The following is a 14,816-nucleotide window of genomic DNA, read 5'->3' as shown; positions in this document are numbered from 1 at the left end:
CCATGAGCAGGCTTTCCTTGGGTCTTATTATGCATTACATGCACTATTAAGAGCCTGACAAGCCAGCACTACAGACTGAAGTGATGCGACATTATGCAAATGAGCTCCAAAGCTGATTTCTTGTTTCCTCAATGTGTGCTCACTCAGATTCATTTATACATACCTCTTCAGGATCAGACTGCACCTGGTCTCATTAAAAGAGTTTACTGGATTACAAAAGTAGATCACTAACTTAATTTTGAAATATTTACCTCTCTTTATTGCTTTTCACAAGTTTTAGCTTGTTGATGTCATGTCAAAGATGACATGCTAAATCCCATTTTAGGGAAAAATAAAGGATCTCTTACCCCAGTACAATAAAAAAAAAATGTTTTTCATAAAATTTCCATAATGAAACGTTCCTCCCATTTCTCACTCAAACAAGAATTAAGAGAACAGAGCAACAAACACCTTTCAACATCACATCTTTTACAGCCTCACTGCAAACAGTGTTTAATTAACCTGACCCCCTTTTCTGGGCCACAACAGTAAGCCACTCTGCAGGCAACAAATTCTGCAATGTCTCATTATTTGTCTTAAAGAGCAACTCAGCCCAGCTAATCTATGTGAAGCAGTCGAGTAAAACCACATTTTCCATATTACAGACTCCACTGTGAAAGCAAACCTTACTGTGGGGTAATCTTTCATCTGTCGCTTCACATTTGCGCTTTCCTTGCAAACAACAGAAGGGGTCAGGAAGTCATGTGGGTATGATATTGTATTTATGCCTCCATGCAGATAATGCAGTGTATTGTGCGAAGAATGGGGCAACAGAACTGAAGCTACTGCGTTGTAATCATGGATCTATGAGAAGAGGGGGGTGGGCAGTGGCTACTGTGACCTGGAATTCACTGCTCCCCACACATCAAAGTGGGAACCTAGGGTGCGATCAAGTCCCGTAATTACATGAGACCTGAATACAGGAGGGCTGATGATCCACAGAAAAGAAAAATCAGACAAGACTCATGGATGTTGGTAAGTGGGTGTGAATGAGTGAAATATATATGGGGGTGCAGATGGGCGTAGCTGAAAGGACACACTAGGAACATGCAGCTACAAAATTTATATTCACTGCATTCCTAGCAAGGCTTTCTGTGTGTTGACATCCATTGGGTCACGTACACATACACATGACACAAACTAGGCCCATTAATCTAAATTAGCCTGGAGAAGTCAGACAGTGTTGTTGCTCAACACTTAGGCTGCATCTCTTAGATGTGCTGTCCTTAGAGGACTATATTGGACAGGGTTCAGTGTATGATGCTGACAGACGAGGAAGGCCTGAGAACGAGTTTGGTAGCAGTGGAGAGGCATTGTTCCCTGGGAGCACAGGGTAAGCTGCTTGGACCCTCTGCCATTTACTGTGGGAATACATAGGACTGGTTTGGGTTGGTGAGGCTGGCCTGAGGTCAGGCTTTGGGTGCTTATGCATAACTGCAAACCATTGCACTCTATTGTTTATATTTCTATTACAGTTCAGTATTACAGTTTGTGGGTATTTTCTATGTCTTGGGGATATATCCCTGTCTATTCAGTACCATGCAACACCATTGAGAAAACCAACATGTGCACAATAGGAGACTTATATGCTGGTCAACATATAAATAAGAACACCAACACACTGACTCTAGACCTATTGATAAACCCTACAATATATAACTTTGTAACATAAAACCACTTAGATGAGTAAATTACAACCTCTGTGGTCTGTTTGGTGAAAATCTTTATAAATAAACAAGAATAAACTAGACAAATTCACAACACCAGATGAACACCTTTAATGATATAATCAGTAATAAAGCTGTAGTTCACCTCTACTGACAAAGCATCCTACCTCTAAAACAAACCATTGTAATAATAAATAAAAAGTTACCTCGAACAGTTCTCTCCTACCAAGTCATTTTAGGAGACTTTTTCCTGAGTCATTATAGCTGTACATCTAAGAGACTGCTATGATCATGGCATCATGTATAGAAAAGGTATAGAACTTGACATTATACTTGCTCCCAGCTAGGTGTACATTTTATGCCCTGTCTTAGGAAAAATTCATCTCAAAGTCTTAAAGTTAAACCCAGAAGGTTCTGACCAATGTATTTTACAACCAGATGTAAGCCTTACTAGTGCAACCGGCCCCAGGACCTGATGGCTTTCTCACTGAATTATGCAAGCACTAGAATATAGCACACTATACTAGCAGTGTACTATACAGACCAGCATTGTGAGCCTGGCAACAGACTAAATTCAATATGTAGCCCACTCTACCCTCTATCTACCCCCATTACTCATTACAACATACACAAAAATTGGAAGCACCGCTAGAAGCAGTAGGCCTAATACCATGTAAAATTCATTGCAATCTAAAGTACATGGATTGTTCAACTTCATGAATATGCATCGGTCTCAATGTGAGAAACTGCTCGAGTTACACGTGATGCAGAGAAAGACTTTGGCAAAGTTTTTATTTACTAACTTCACCTCTGTGAAAAAGATTCGTTATACTTCACGGTATTATACTAATGGGTTAACACAGAGCCATTGGGTTGTCAGAAACCTTTATACTGCACAGAGGTACTAGACAGGTATGCCCAATGTCTGGTTCCTTATTCAAAACAAAAGCATCAAAGAAATCCAAACATTTAACACAAGGTAACATTAGTATAGTGCAGATGATGAGTCACTCTTACTACAAAATGTCCCCTCACTACAAAAGCCTGGAAGATTGAAGAACATCTCAAAATGTAAGAAAAAAAGAGAAAGCCTTACAATGTAATAATAAAAAGGTCAGACTGCATCTACTTAAAGTGGCGCTGTCTTCACTGCTTAAGAATTTTGGCAAATACTTTGAGGACCATGTTCATCTTACGGTTTGAGGGCTGACTGTGTCAGCAGAGCAGGTCCCCTTGGCAAAACCTGAGGTACAGGAATTTTTAATTAAGCCATCACACCACGGCCCCCTGGGAAGGCTGCTGTAAACAGACTGTGCAGTGTCTCCCACAATAGTCCAATACAACATGTCCACTGTGTCAGCTGGGCTCCAGCCTAAAAGGAGTAAAATTAAAACGTTGCCATCCTCCATAAAGATACCAACAAAAATACACCAAAAAATGGTATCTAAAATAAAAATAATTTTTAAAAACCAGAAAAACAAAAGGTGTGTGTGTGTGTGTGGGGGGGGGGGGGTAACTTAGACTTTTCCTTGAAAATGAAAATGTTTTTCTTTGTTGTGTCTATAAACTGTTTAAAAGTTACATAACCATGATATCTCAAAGAGAATCATATACCTCCCATTTACGTAGGAAATTAGAGGTCAGGTGAACATGGATATGAATAACATCCGGAGAGACCACACTACATAGAAATTGGTCTCCAGCACATACAAAGCATAACAGCTGTTTGCAAGTCATCACCTTTAAGCCATAAACAGGATCTCTCTATGCCCAGTTTTTGAAACATTATGTAACTATTTGGGGTGGGGGGGGTCCACGAGAACAAGAAGCTTTCATCAGCCCAGCTGAAAATGACATGATGCATGCTAATTTCAATAAACAAATGAAGCTGAACACTGATGGAGGGCCCCTAGCACCACTTTGGCCACAAAATAAAGGTGGTGATCTTTTACAGTAAACACACATTAACGTGTCTGCTCTTTTTAGAACAGAAAGAAAGGGATGAAAATAGGACACAAGACGGCATTATGAACATGGAAACCCTGTGCTGTTACCAAGGCAAACCTGCCCTTATTTGTAAAAACAGAAACATGAGAAGCCTGTTGTGGGATTTGGTAGGAGGTTGGGATTTGGGATATAACGAGGCTAAGTACTGATCACAAGAGTCATTTCAATATCCTGAGCATCTGTCTATATCCAAAGAAATTTGATATACACTCACCGGACATGGTTTTTGAAACACCTAGCTGCTTTGTATCATTACACACTAGCAACTAACTTATTTGGCACACTTAGTGTTCAGTTACAGAACGTAGCCCATGGTCAGCAGTGGTGTAACACATTACAAATCTTCTCGTTACTGTAATTTAATACTTTTGCTCAAGAATAGTACTTTATAAGCTAAATAGTTTTAAATGGATATACATTTACTGTTGCTACTTCAAAATGTTTGAAGTTGAAACAATAGAACAGGATGTAGGATGTGGCAGGAGGTTATGGATGAGGTTGCAAACAGCACTACATCCTCACATCTATGGCCATACCTGCCAAGAGCTTTTTGAGGTTAAGATGAAGTAAGGCAACAGTGTTCTTGTGTCATGGCGACGTTGCCTTTCAAATCGGCAAAAATTCGGCATCTAAATGGAAGAAACATATACAAGAAATATTCAATTTTATACTAGCCAGATGTGTTGGAAATCTATAATCCTATAATTACGATGAGTCTGACACCAGTGGGTAAAGCAAAAGCAAATCTTATTTATTATTTGTCTCAACCTGAGGGCATCGCAGTTATACACACAAGGCGTCTGTAAAGAAGAGGCAGTATCCGCTTTCCTTCTGCACTTCTTTATACCACTCAGCCCTCTCAAGCCCTTTCTATCTAAAAATGGGTTGTTTCGCTCCCCACCGGCTTATCTGCCCCGCAACAGAGCGTTCTCAGAAATCAAATTAGTAGATTATTCTATGTAGAGTTGTTGTGATGTTCTAGCAATACACACAGAGTTTGGAGAAAGAGGAATTGTCTGCTCCATGTTCTTGTAACACAAATGCAATATAAGTTTCCATTACACTAAGCTGGGTAAGTCTAAGTTAGTTAGCTCTAAGCTGTCTTAACTAGCTAAGTTAGCGAACAGCTATCTTACTTGGTGACATCTTCAGCCAACCTTTGATATTCATCACTGCCGTGTTGTTTTACCTACAACTAAATGATAGTGTTAAATTTACTGCTGTGTGACAAACCTGCAGTGCTGATGTTGTGCCACTGCAATGTAGCTAGCTAGCTTAAGCAACTGAAGGTTTAAGGGATTTGATCAGGGGCTCAGCAGTGGCAGTGGTGGGACTTGAACTGGCAACCTGATTACAAGTCAAGCGCCTTTACCACTGAGATTCTTTTTACAGAGAAAGCATGGCCAGTATATGGCCAGAGAAAGCAGTACAGTGAACGCATCTTAAAGAAAGAACTCAGAAGAACAGAGGTGGCATTCAGCTGCAGAACAGATGAAGACTTTAGGCCACAGCATGTCATTCACTCGGGTAGAAGGCCACAGTTTACAGGCTTGTAGATGAGTTCATCAGAGAAAGCCTTCAGCCTTTTTATATACTTGAACTCCCAATATTCGAAAATCTAATCAATCATGATCACAATACAACCTATCTACTCAGTTATAACAGCAGATCCAGGAAGCACAAAGGTCGCAATTAAAAATACTCACTACTCTGAATACTTTTAAACAAGCTACCCTTTTAGTTTTTTTGTTTGTTTGTTAATAGAAATGCTGCTTTTACTCTACTCACAGTAAGTTTTCTGGGAAATAACCTGAATATGATTTTTCAGTAACTATTTATAACTATACAGTAGCTATTCAGTAGCGATTTACAGCCCTGCTGTTCACTGCTTACCATGTACTCTCTGGACATTATTTGGCTGGCGGTCCATTCTCAACACAGTATAAACACAGAGAGAAGCCTGGCAGAACCATGGTTGTAGGTATTGTCTATAATACCGAGCGTGCTGCTGTAGGGTTGACCAACCAGGATGTTTAACATAAACTGCATGGCAACAGATGGATGGAAGACTGTACACCAATGTATAATAAAGTAGCTGGTGAATGCAATGTCTAGCCTGTCACATATTAACTGAGTAATGCAAATTTGGGTTCAGTTCTGAATCAGGAGGCATTCAGATCCTACCTCTCCAGAAACTACACATTTTCAAAGTTCTCTAGAAGTCAGTTTTGATAGTGATATAAACTGAATATATGACTTTAGAATAACTTGTGCCTCTGAAGTTTTTAGGTTAACTTAGGCTTTTAGGAGAACTTAAACAAACACTTTAAAATAGAACTTAATAGAATTAAATTTGGTTAGGCCATCCATTTTGTTAACCAAATTCTCTAAAAGAGAAGTGCTAGAAGAAACCCACCCCCCAACCAAAAAAAAAAAAATCAAAACGGTGTACATTTCCTGTTTGGGGATACTGTAGTTATCAGTCTGGAAATGACCAGTATAGATTGGTGACTAGCACATGATACTCCACCTTAGCAGTGTTCTGTTCACACTTTCATGTTACAGTTTGTATGAGTCTAAAGTCATTTTTTTCTTTAAAATATTTTTCTTGCTTTTATGAAGCACAGTGGTTCTGGTTTGGATGTTTAGTTTAATAAATAAAAATTTTAATGATTGTGGGCAAAAAAATATATAATTTATATATAATTATGTATATAATTTATGTCTATACCATTTAAATTTTCAATTTCTATCCATGACTACAAAATGTAGGACTGCATTTGGATAGTTTTGCTGCAAGTATTCAAGGAACCATTTTAATTTTAGTCATGTATTCTAAATCACTTATCTACTTGTGAGGCTTCAAACTTGAAAGCCTCTCAAACTTCTTTCTGCTTCAGCGCTGTAACTAGTGGCCTAGATGCTAGAGCTTCCAAATCACTTTACACGCAAGTCTCCTTCCCCTGCATCTGCTCCAACATGTGCCTCAAAAATCACCAGCAACATGTGGCGGTACAGTCCCTCCATCAGCTCCCACAATGATTGTGGGGTCAAATTAGAAAGCTGGCCACAACATTTGGAGGTTCCAGGGCTGAACGTCAGAGGTTCCAGGCTGGAAGGGAAGAGATGGGGCATTAAACCCATGCTGAATCCTTCAATGTCTTCAAAGCGTTCCATTTTTAATTTGAGACTACCTTTAAAGAAATCTGGAGGGTAAGCTACAAATCTGCCATTACAAATGACCCCAAGAGCAAAATGTGGTTGCAAACATCTTGCAACTGCTGAAGAAAGATCCCTAAAAGAGTAAATAATTACAAACAAGACATCTGGCAGCATGCGGAAACAATTTACTAGCAAGCTAAGTGCAGTCACAATTTAACAAAAAGTAATTTCCAGTTTGAGGTTCTAGTAAATTTGTAGCACAAATCTGCTGTGAATAGTCATGTTAACTACATCTTCATGGTCTGCAGGAAGATTACACGTGTTCCTGTACTAGATTCAAAAAGGGATTATGCTGAAACCACAAACAGTTCTAAACATCATGGCCATGCAAGGTAGGTTGGTTTCCATTTACTCACATAGCATTCAAGACAAAGAAAAGAGAGCATATCGTTTAAGCAATACAACATTAAAATATTTGACTTTTCTGACCACATATAGTTTCAAGACTGCAGGGTCAGATAATACAATGATCAGTAACTTTCCCAAGAGCTCCACCTAAGCTTTCTGTGGAAGAACTACTGATGCTGGCCTCTGTTTATCACTCAAACACTGGAACACCCAGAGGGATGGCTATCGTCTGGTCATTGGGACAGCTGACATGGAGCCCACAGCACAAGAGGAATCTGATCGGGCCGGCTGGGCGTAGCAAGCTGAAACCTGAGGAGACCGGTGGCTACTAGGCTGAGCACTCCCAGATTTCCACAGCACATACAGTATTTATTTTTTAAAAACCTACCATCTCTACTTTTGACAGTGTCAGGGATTGTCTTTCCAGGGACTTTATAGCTTGATTTATATTACACTTATCCAGAGCTACTTACATAATTAGCAGTGTGGCTGTACACATGTCCCTTCCATTATAATTACATGTACTTGAAATCATTTGCTTCTAAAGCATCATTGTGCCTATAGTGCCATCACAAACACCAACACCATATAACTGAATACACTGTTACATGTTATTTCTATCTGTATGTGATCTTCCCGACACCACTTGGAAGGGTTTCATTTATCTAAATGCTTGGCCTTTCTGAAACACATTTGTTTTGGACCTGCCTGTTCCTGCCCAAAATTGGAAGCTTGAAAATGTACCGATGCGATGTACACCCAGTCGCATACCACTCCCTGGTGAATTGAACTGCAGCCCGCTGGGGAGGGCTCCTCTGTCATCTCTCTTTTCTCAGCTCTCAAACCTCAATGACAGACAAGAACTGTGATATAAAAAAGCCCAAAGCATGAGGTTAACCCACTGGTTTCCCTCCTTGGTCTCAGACTCTTGCTCATTTCCTCACGTTTTCGGCGAGATCCAGCATGAATAGCTATCCAAACACTCAATTGTGGCAGGCCCCATCAGGCTAGAAGCTCCTTATTATTCCCAGGGGCAAATGATTCAGTGGAGAGTTTAAAAGCAGTGCATCTGAAGGGCTCCTTTACTGCAGTTCTGGTGGCAAGGGCCCAACAGCACCTGCTGTGCATAACGCCACATGGGAAAGCTATAGATGACCCAAAATGGGCCACCAATGGGAAACACTCTTCTCTAGAGAGACATCCATTCCTCATACTTGATCCCCAGGTTATTGTCCTAATACTGTTTCCTGAACTTCTTCTACGTAAAAGCTAAAGAACATCATCAAGTCCCATGAAGGGATTGTAATGAATTCACTTAAATATACACCAAAAATAAATAAAATAGTACCACACGAAATCCTACTAACATTCCTCCAAGTTTATTAAACGTTGTATTTTAATACATTTGGTCTGGTGTTAACTATTTCTTCATATAAAGCATTGGGCTTACCCCCCCCCCCCCCCCACTCAAAGGGTTAACCCCACCTTTTCAAATATGGAATACATCAGATTAAGTACAAAAAATGGTGCCCATGCAAGAAAAGGCTTAGCATTATAAAAGCACAAGAAGGGCCCTGTGAGAGGTATTACACATTTGGAGAGCTTCTGCATGTCCTTCTGCTGAGTTCTAACCTCAGCACGCAGTAGAGGACAAACTCTACTTGAATTTTCACTTCATGTTTGGACATGCGCCCCTCAGTCATGTGTTGAGTCCATATGGTCACAGCAAAGATTTTTGTACAAAAGAATCTGAGGGAATGCACCTAGAGTAAATCATACCTATGAAAAAATTGATGTGTGTTGAAGTTTCAGTAAGAGACATCGAGGCTTGACTAGAAGTAACCAAGCTAAATCTGGACAAGCAAGCCCACAACATGAAGTACACAGTAGCATATTTTGAAATGTCTTAATGACTCCATAAGTATCCATTGCTTAAGTATGCTTTATGCTGGACCCTGTCCGCAGCATCTGAAGCTAAGAGGGTGTGCACCCTCTGGGACAGCTCTCTGAAATGGTAAGACAGGTCAGTTAGCAAAGCCTGTCCCCCTTCATTTCTACAGATGTCCCTCACCCAGCAGCTCAGACTTCAAAGCTGAACAAGGAACAGCAGGATTCTGTCTCCCTGACAATAGAGCCTTCACTCAAGCCTCTCCACACACAATGACTGCAGCAAAGGGGCTCTGATGTCACAGAGATCGTCCACTTTAACTGCATGTTGGACCGTGTGTTGGGCCACCTTTCAGACAGCTACTGCCTCTACCAAAGTTTACTGCAAAAGAGTTTACTAAAAGATGGAAAGCAGCCAACTGATCCTGGCCTCGGGACATTCTTTACGACGTAACTGAAATACTCTAGGTAGATGGTGAAACTCAATATGTTACTGAGAATGCCCACTTCTATGCTTCCCATTCCGAGACAGCAAGACAAAAACACCCCACTGCACAGACAATAAAGCTCCGGCGTTAGGTGGCTGAAGGGGCGACAGCAGTGACAATGAAGGACCATTATCATCTGCGGGCTTGTCTGGGATGTGGTAAACCTGATCGTGATGCCTTCTGTCCCAAGGGTTTACTGGAATGTTTTCAAGTGAATAGGGCTAGGGGATCCTTCAAAGGGAGCTTTTCTTCGGTCATGTCAGTTTTGTTTTGTTTTGTTTTTTTGTTTCTTTTATTGTTTAATCTGTCACCTTCCACAATGAATAAATATAAATATTCATTTTTTTTTTTATTCCTTGCATCAATAATAGCTATATCCCCTCCTGAAGCAATATGCAAGATTTTGATTGCATTGTTTACAAGCAAACAGGACATGAGGACAAGCACAATGAGTTCAGAGATTTAAAAGCATGCTTCTCTGCATTAGAAGTTGAAATTATACCCCCAAACCACGCCTTCTGCTTTACAGCAACATGCTTGCATTTTAAAAACACAGTTTAAAAAAAAAACAAGTGTCTTACTCAATCAGATTTGACCTAAAAACAGCAAGAGTAGGGCACACACCATTTGACTTTAATTCCCTATTCCCTAAGGGTGCAGCAGTGTCCCTCATTTAAAATCATATCTGATTAATTACAGCATGTTTTGTTGTCTCATCTCTTCCCCAAAATACGTACTTAATAACTGAAATAAAAATCTACCCTTAAGTAACACATTTTTTTTAAGTGAGAACTGTGATGAACATACCCAAGTTACACAATGCAAGCAATAACTACAAGAATTTGAAATAAATACCCTGGTAGTATCTAGACCCATTTTGGTGTTAATCTTTTAAGACTTGCAAGCTGCAACTGAATGCTTTAAAGTCCTGCCAAACCTTTAATCATCTCAATAATCACTTCCTGACTCAGTTGGTATGTGCTCTAAGGATCAGGGCAAATGCTCTTACTTTATAGAGAACTGCTCACCTAGCACTAATTGTTTAATTAACTGAATCAATGGAATGATCTTATCTACAAACTTATCTACCAATTTTCTAATCAAATACACTCAGATTGTATGCGCTCCCTCCCTCTCTCTCTCTCTCTAGATAGAGGGCTCAGAATTCCACTGAAATTCACAGTTGTGCATTCCTTTATCAGGAAATTAAAACAAAGGGCAGAATATTAAAGGGATTAAATAGTGCCCTGATAAATAAGACAATAACCGTAACTACACCATTAAAAAACAAATAAATTACTCACCATGAAAGGCAATAGGAAAGCTAGAGATGCTATGGTTACACAATAATTAAGCCATCACTTCAGCTGAAAAGTCAAAACAAATTCAACAAGTGATCAGGATGTCTGCCTGCCTCATGATGCCTGCACCATGCCTGGCAGGTATTTCAAACAAATGCAGCATCAGGTTTCAGTCTGCGTGACGAGCCATAACTATCCATTACCAGTTATTGGCGTGCACATGCAACATTGACATCCCAGGATGAAGTCTGCAAATATCACAGCAGAATTCAGTAGATCAGTGGAGGAGGCCCTGCACACTGGCATGAATGGATGAAATTGGGCAATACGCAGCAAAAGACCGAGGCAACACCTTTGGGCTCTGGTCACTCTGGAACTCTATTTTTTGTTTTCTAAATTAGGAGGGAAAACTTAAAACAGAGCAAAGCTGGGTTTTTTTTGTGTTTGTTTTTTTGTTTTGTTTTTTAACGTGGACTGTTCGAATGTAAGCGTGCCCAGCTTAATGTTATGGCTGTAGTGGCAGTGACGAGGCAGGTTAGATTTGCAAACAGCTCTAACCGAGCAGTATAGTGCAAGTAATTTCTCCTGGATAAACAGAGAACAGCTGTTGGGCTTTTACAGCCTGTCAGGGAGCTTGATGTTACGGTTCCCTTTACCACAGACCTGAGCTTTGATCTCTATGGGCCTTCTCAGCAAGGTGATAACTCAGCAAGACTACAAGCCACGTGTTCATGAGGGCCTGACTGTGGCAGCTTGTGGAAGTTGGGGTAGAAAAAAGGCATGTGAAACTGAGCTCCTGAAGCGAACCATGGTTTCACCTTTGCACTGTACTTTGGAATCACTGACGTCTGTTCCGTCATGCAAAAAGCAGCTCTGTGGGATATGAGTGGCCAATAAATGCCTTGCCACGTGCTACAAGCAAGTTAAGCAGCTAAGAATCATATGCTGGATGTGGGTAACAGAGACAAGGAAACCTCTGCAGCTCTCAGGTTACAAACCATGATCATGAAATTACATGTTTCAAGCAAGAAACCTGAGGCAGTTAACCATTAGAATGCAGGATTAGTGTCACGGGACACAAAGACTTGTGTGTTTCTCTTCACATCGCTTTCATTTCACTTACATGGCAGGGGCACCCAGTGACTGGCACTATGAAGCAGCCGTATAGCTTTAGCTGTAAGGTTGGAAGACAAACATAAAAGATGAAAGATCTCTTCCTTATCAATCATATTTCCATTATGTTCTTGGGGAAAACAGCTTTCATGGCTTTCCTACTGAAGTCCTTCCACTGGGAGGACTTCACCCCGTTCAGACCTAAGCCTCACACGGTCGAGGCACTGTAGACAAGCCTATCATCTGTAATCTCCCGCACAAAGTGCAGTAGCGCGCCACCACTTATTCAGATGACTTGCACAATTTATGACGTGGGCTTTTGTTTCTGGAGAAACGGGCAAAAAGAAAGAAGAATCCGATATTGGCCATCATGTTGAAATGACTGGTGAAGGGATCAAAGTTTTTTTTTTAAGGCGGCGGAGGAGAGGAAGACCATCAAAAGGGCAACCACGTTTCATTCACGTTTCATTTTCACGGCCGATAACATTAAGTTGCTGACAATCCTTTTCATTGCGGCATAATAATATTTTTGTCCGCAGCAGTTCTCACACGCTGCGTTACAGTCTGTAACCATGCTGAGCTAGAAAAATGAACTTTCCCTTATTGCACCGGTATTGCGTATGAAACCAATGTCCAATACTAACAGCTTGAATTTTACAGAAAACCTACATCACAAATATGTCTCAATCTAGTTTTCTACCGGCAAACCTGAAGCAAAGGTTACAGAGAACAGCTTTTGTGAACAAAGGCAACACGAAAAGCCACATTTTGTTCTGACATTAAGAAAAGGTCGCGATCTAAGCAGGCAGCATTTGCCGACAAGTGAAAACTTCCCGAATGTAGGACATGAGTGGACAGCCATCAAAATCGCATCCTCTCGAGGTATCTGAGGAAGCGAGAACAATTTCAGGTTGATTTAGCTGGCAGACATGTCCTTCTTTTGCAGTGCATCGGGTTATTTCTTGCGCATTTCGGGACTTTTAAATGTCGCCGAGATAATAATTCACGCACTGACTGTGTTCAACAGACCTAACCTTTTCAATACCAATACGTTGTCCAAGAGGCATCGAAATCAACAACGTAAATCACCACATATTAATCCTGCAATAGCGAATATTTGGCACCGAGCAGGTGTGAGAACAAGAAGAAAACACGACATAATTAATGTAACATTAGCTAAATATCAAATATCTACTTAAAGTTTCGAGAATGGTCTTCATGACCTTTATTTTAATATTATTGCGAAACAGCAGCCAGTTTATGATTTTTCTTTTACACCTTTACAATGATCGAAATTCATGCTGTAAGAATCAAGAAGAGAATCATAAGCGCGAAGCGACCAAATAGTACACATGCTCTGACGCTCACAGCTTCGAACAGCATACTTGACAGGCTAATGTATTTAAAAGCCATCGTTTGTTCTCAACCATTTTATAAATAGACAGACAACTTACCTCTTCTCATATAAAGTCGCGAGTTGTGCAGGTTTATCATGAAGTTGTTGGGACAAGTTTCTCTTACAGGGTATTTGGCACTAGCCAAATTAAATGTAAAACCAAAGTTTTATCGCACAGTTCTTTTTATTTCCCAGTAAGGACTAGATTACTATGTTTACATCGCTTTCCCACAGAGTTTGCCCTGTTTTGCATTGCAACTTTTCTCTGCGGCGAAGCGTGCCCTCTTTGCGCATGCGCACAAGATGGTATTGGCAATTCCTGTGCAGAACGAATGTACCCTGACGAAATAGCGTGACGTGCAAGCAGGCACACAAACTCAGGTGCTCCAATTACTGCAGTCTACAGTTACACAGTCAGCTAGGACGCACTAAACTTTCTAAATGAGTTCTTGTCAGTCTGATCTTTGTTCTCCTTTTAACTCAAGTAAAAAAAAAAAGCACAATATATGGAAAAATATGTTTCTGTGTGTAAATTAACTAAACATTGCTATCACACGTTTACCTGACGCTTTTATCCAAAGCGACTTACAATTACGACTGAGTACAACTTGAGGTTAAGGGCCTTGCACAGGTGCCCAACAGTGGCAACTTGGCTGTGGTGGAGCTTGAACCAGCAACCTCCCAGTTACAAGTCAAGTCAGCTACTGAGCTACCACATATCGTCTTCTGATAAAAGTTGAACGCACCAACATGACTTACCCAGCTAAACACAGCGACTCTGGAAATGCCCTTCAGTCGCTTTCCCTCAGCCGCACAATACATTGCATCTTAGATAAACATTAACTTTGCTTTATCAGTCTATGCAAGCTTAATACGCTACCTTAATTCGTAACAAAGGCCTTGTGGCTCTTGGGTGTTTCAGTCAGCACTTGAAATGTTCCTCGCAATAAAGTATTGCTTAGTATTCTAAGTAGCAATTACAGCTTGATACTGTATTTAAGGTGTGTGTAAACTAACGTTATAATGTTTTTGAGATAAAAATTATGACCGTGTGCATGTTTTTACATAAGAGATTACTAAAAATGGACTTCAATGTGAACATTATAGTAACCGTGGGAAACACGATTAAGTGTTGAAATACAGATTACTTTTTGATTGGCTTGTGTGTTTCTTTATGATGTCTCTGTAAGGGTTTATTTTTCATAACAATGTTATGAAGTGTTCACTTCATAATACAAAAGTTTTGTTTCGTGTATATTCTCTCAGGTTGAATCTAAAGACTGAAACATTTTTTAGTGAAAATTCTGTATCGAACCAAAACTAACAAGTCTGAACACCACATACTTTG

At 40.2% G+C, this 14,816-nt stretch overlaps 1 protein-coding gene and 1 long non-coding RNA gene across 3 annotated transcripts in view; one reads left to right on the top strand and one right to left on the bottom strand.

The window, feature by feature from the left end:
* The window catches only part of kank1a (KN motif and ankyrin repeat domains 1a), a 42,949-nt gene extending 29,200 nt beyond the window's left edge, over nt 1–13,749 (bottom strand). Inside the window, exon 1 of one of the 2 annotated variants that reach the window (XM_027029200.2) lies at nt 13,527–13,749. In XM_027029200.2, coding sequence (XP_026885001.2) covers nt 13,527–13,566 — 40 coding nt within the window. In that variant the 5' untranslated portion in view covers nt 13,567–13,749. The remainder of the gene's footprint in view (nt 1–13,526) is intronic. The other variant, XM_027029231.2, reaches the window with a different exon arrangement.
* On the top strand, nt 1,075–8,037 carry LOC113589542. The gene is made up of 3 exons (XR_003411996.2): nt 1,075–1,372; nt 7,184–7,267; nt 7,374–8,037. It is a non-coding gene; the product is annotated as an uncharacterized LOC113589542 (long non-coding RNA).
* Nucleotides 13,750–14,816: the final 1,067 nt, after the last annotated feature.

The sequence above is a fragment of the Electrophorus electricus genome, chromosome 9, assembly GCF_013358815.1.
Source record: "Electrophorus electricus isolate fEleEle1 chromosome 9, fEleEle1.pri, whole genome shotgun sequence".
NCBI lineage: Eukaryota > Metazoa > Chordata > Actinopteri > Gymnotiformes > Gymnotidae > Electrophorus > Electrophorus electricus.
The sequence above is the reverse complement of the archived record's forward strand: the minus strand, read 5'-3'. Positions and strand labels throughout refer to the sequence as shown.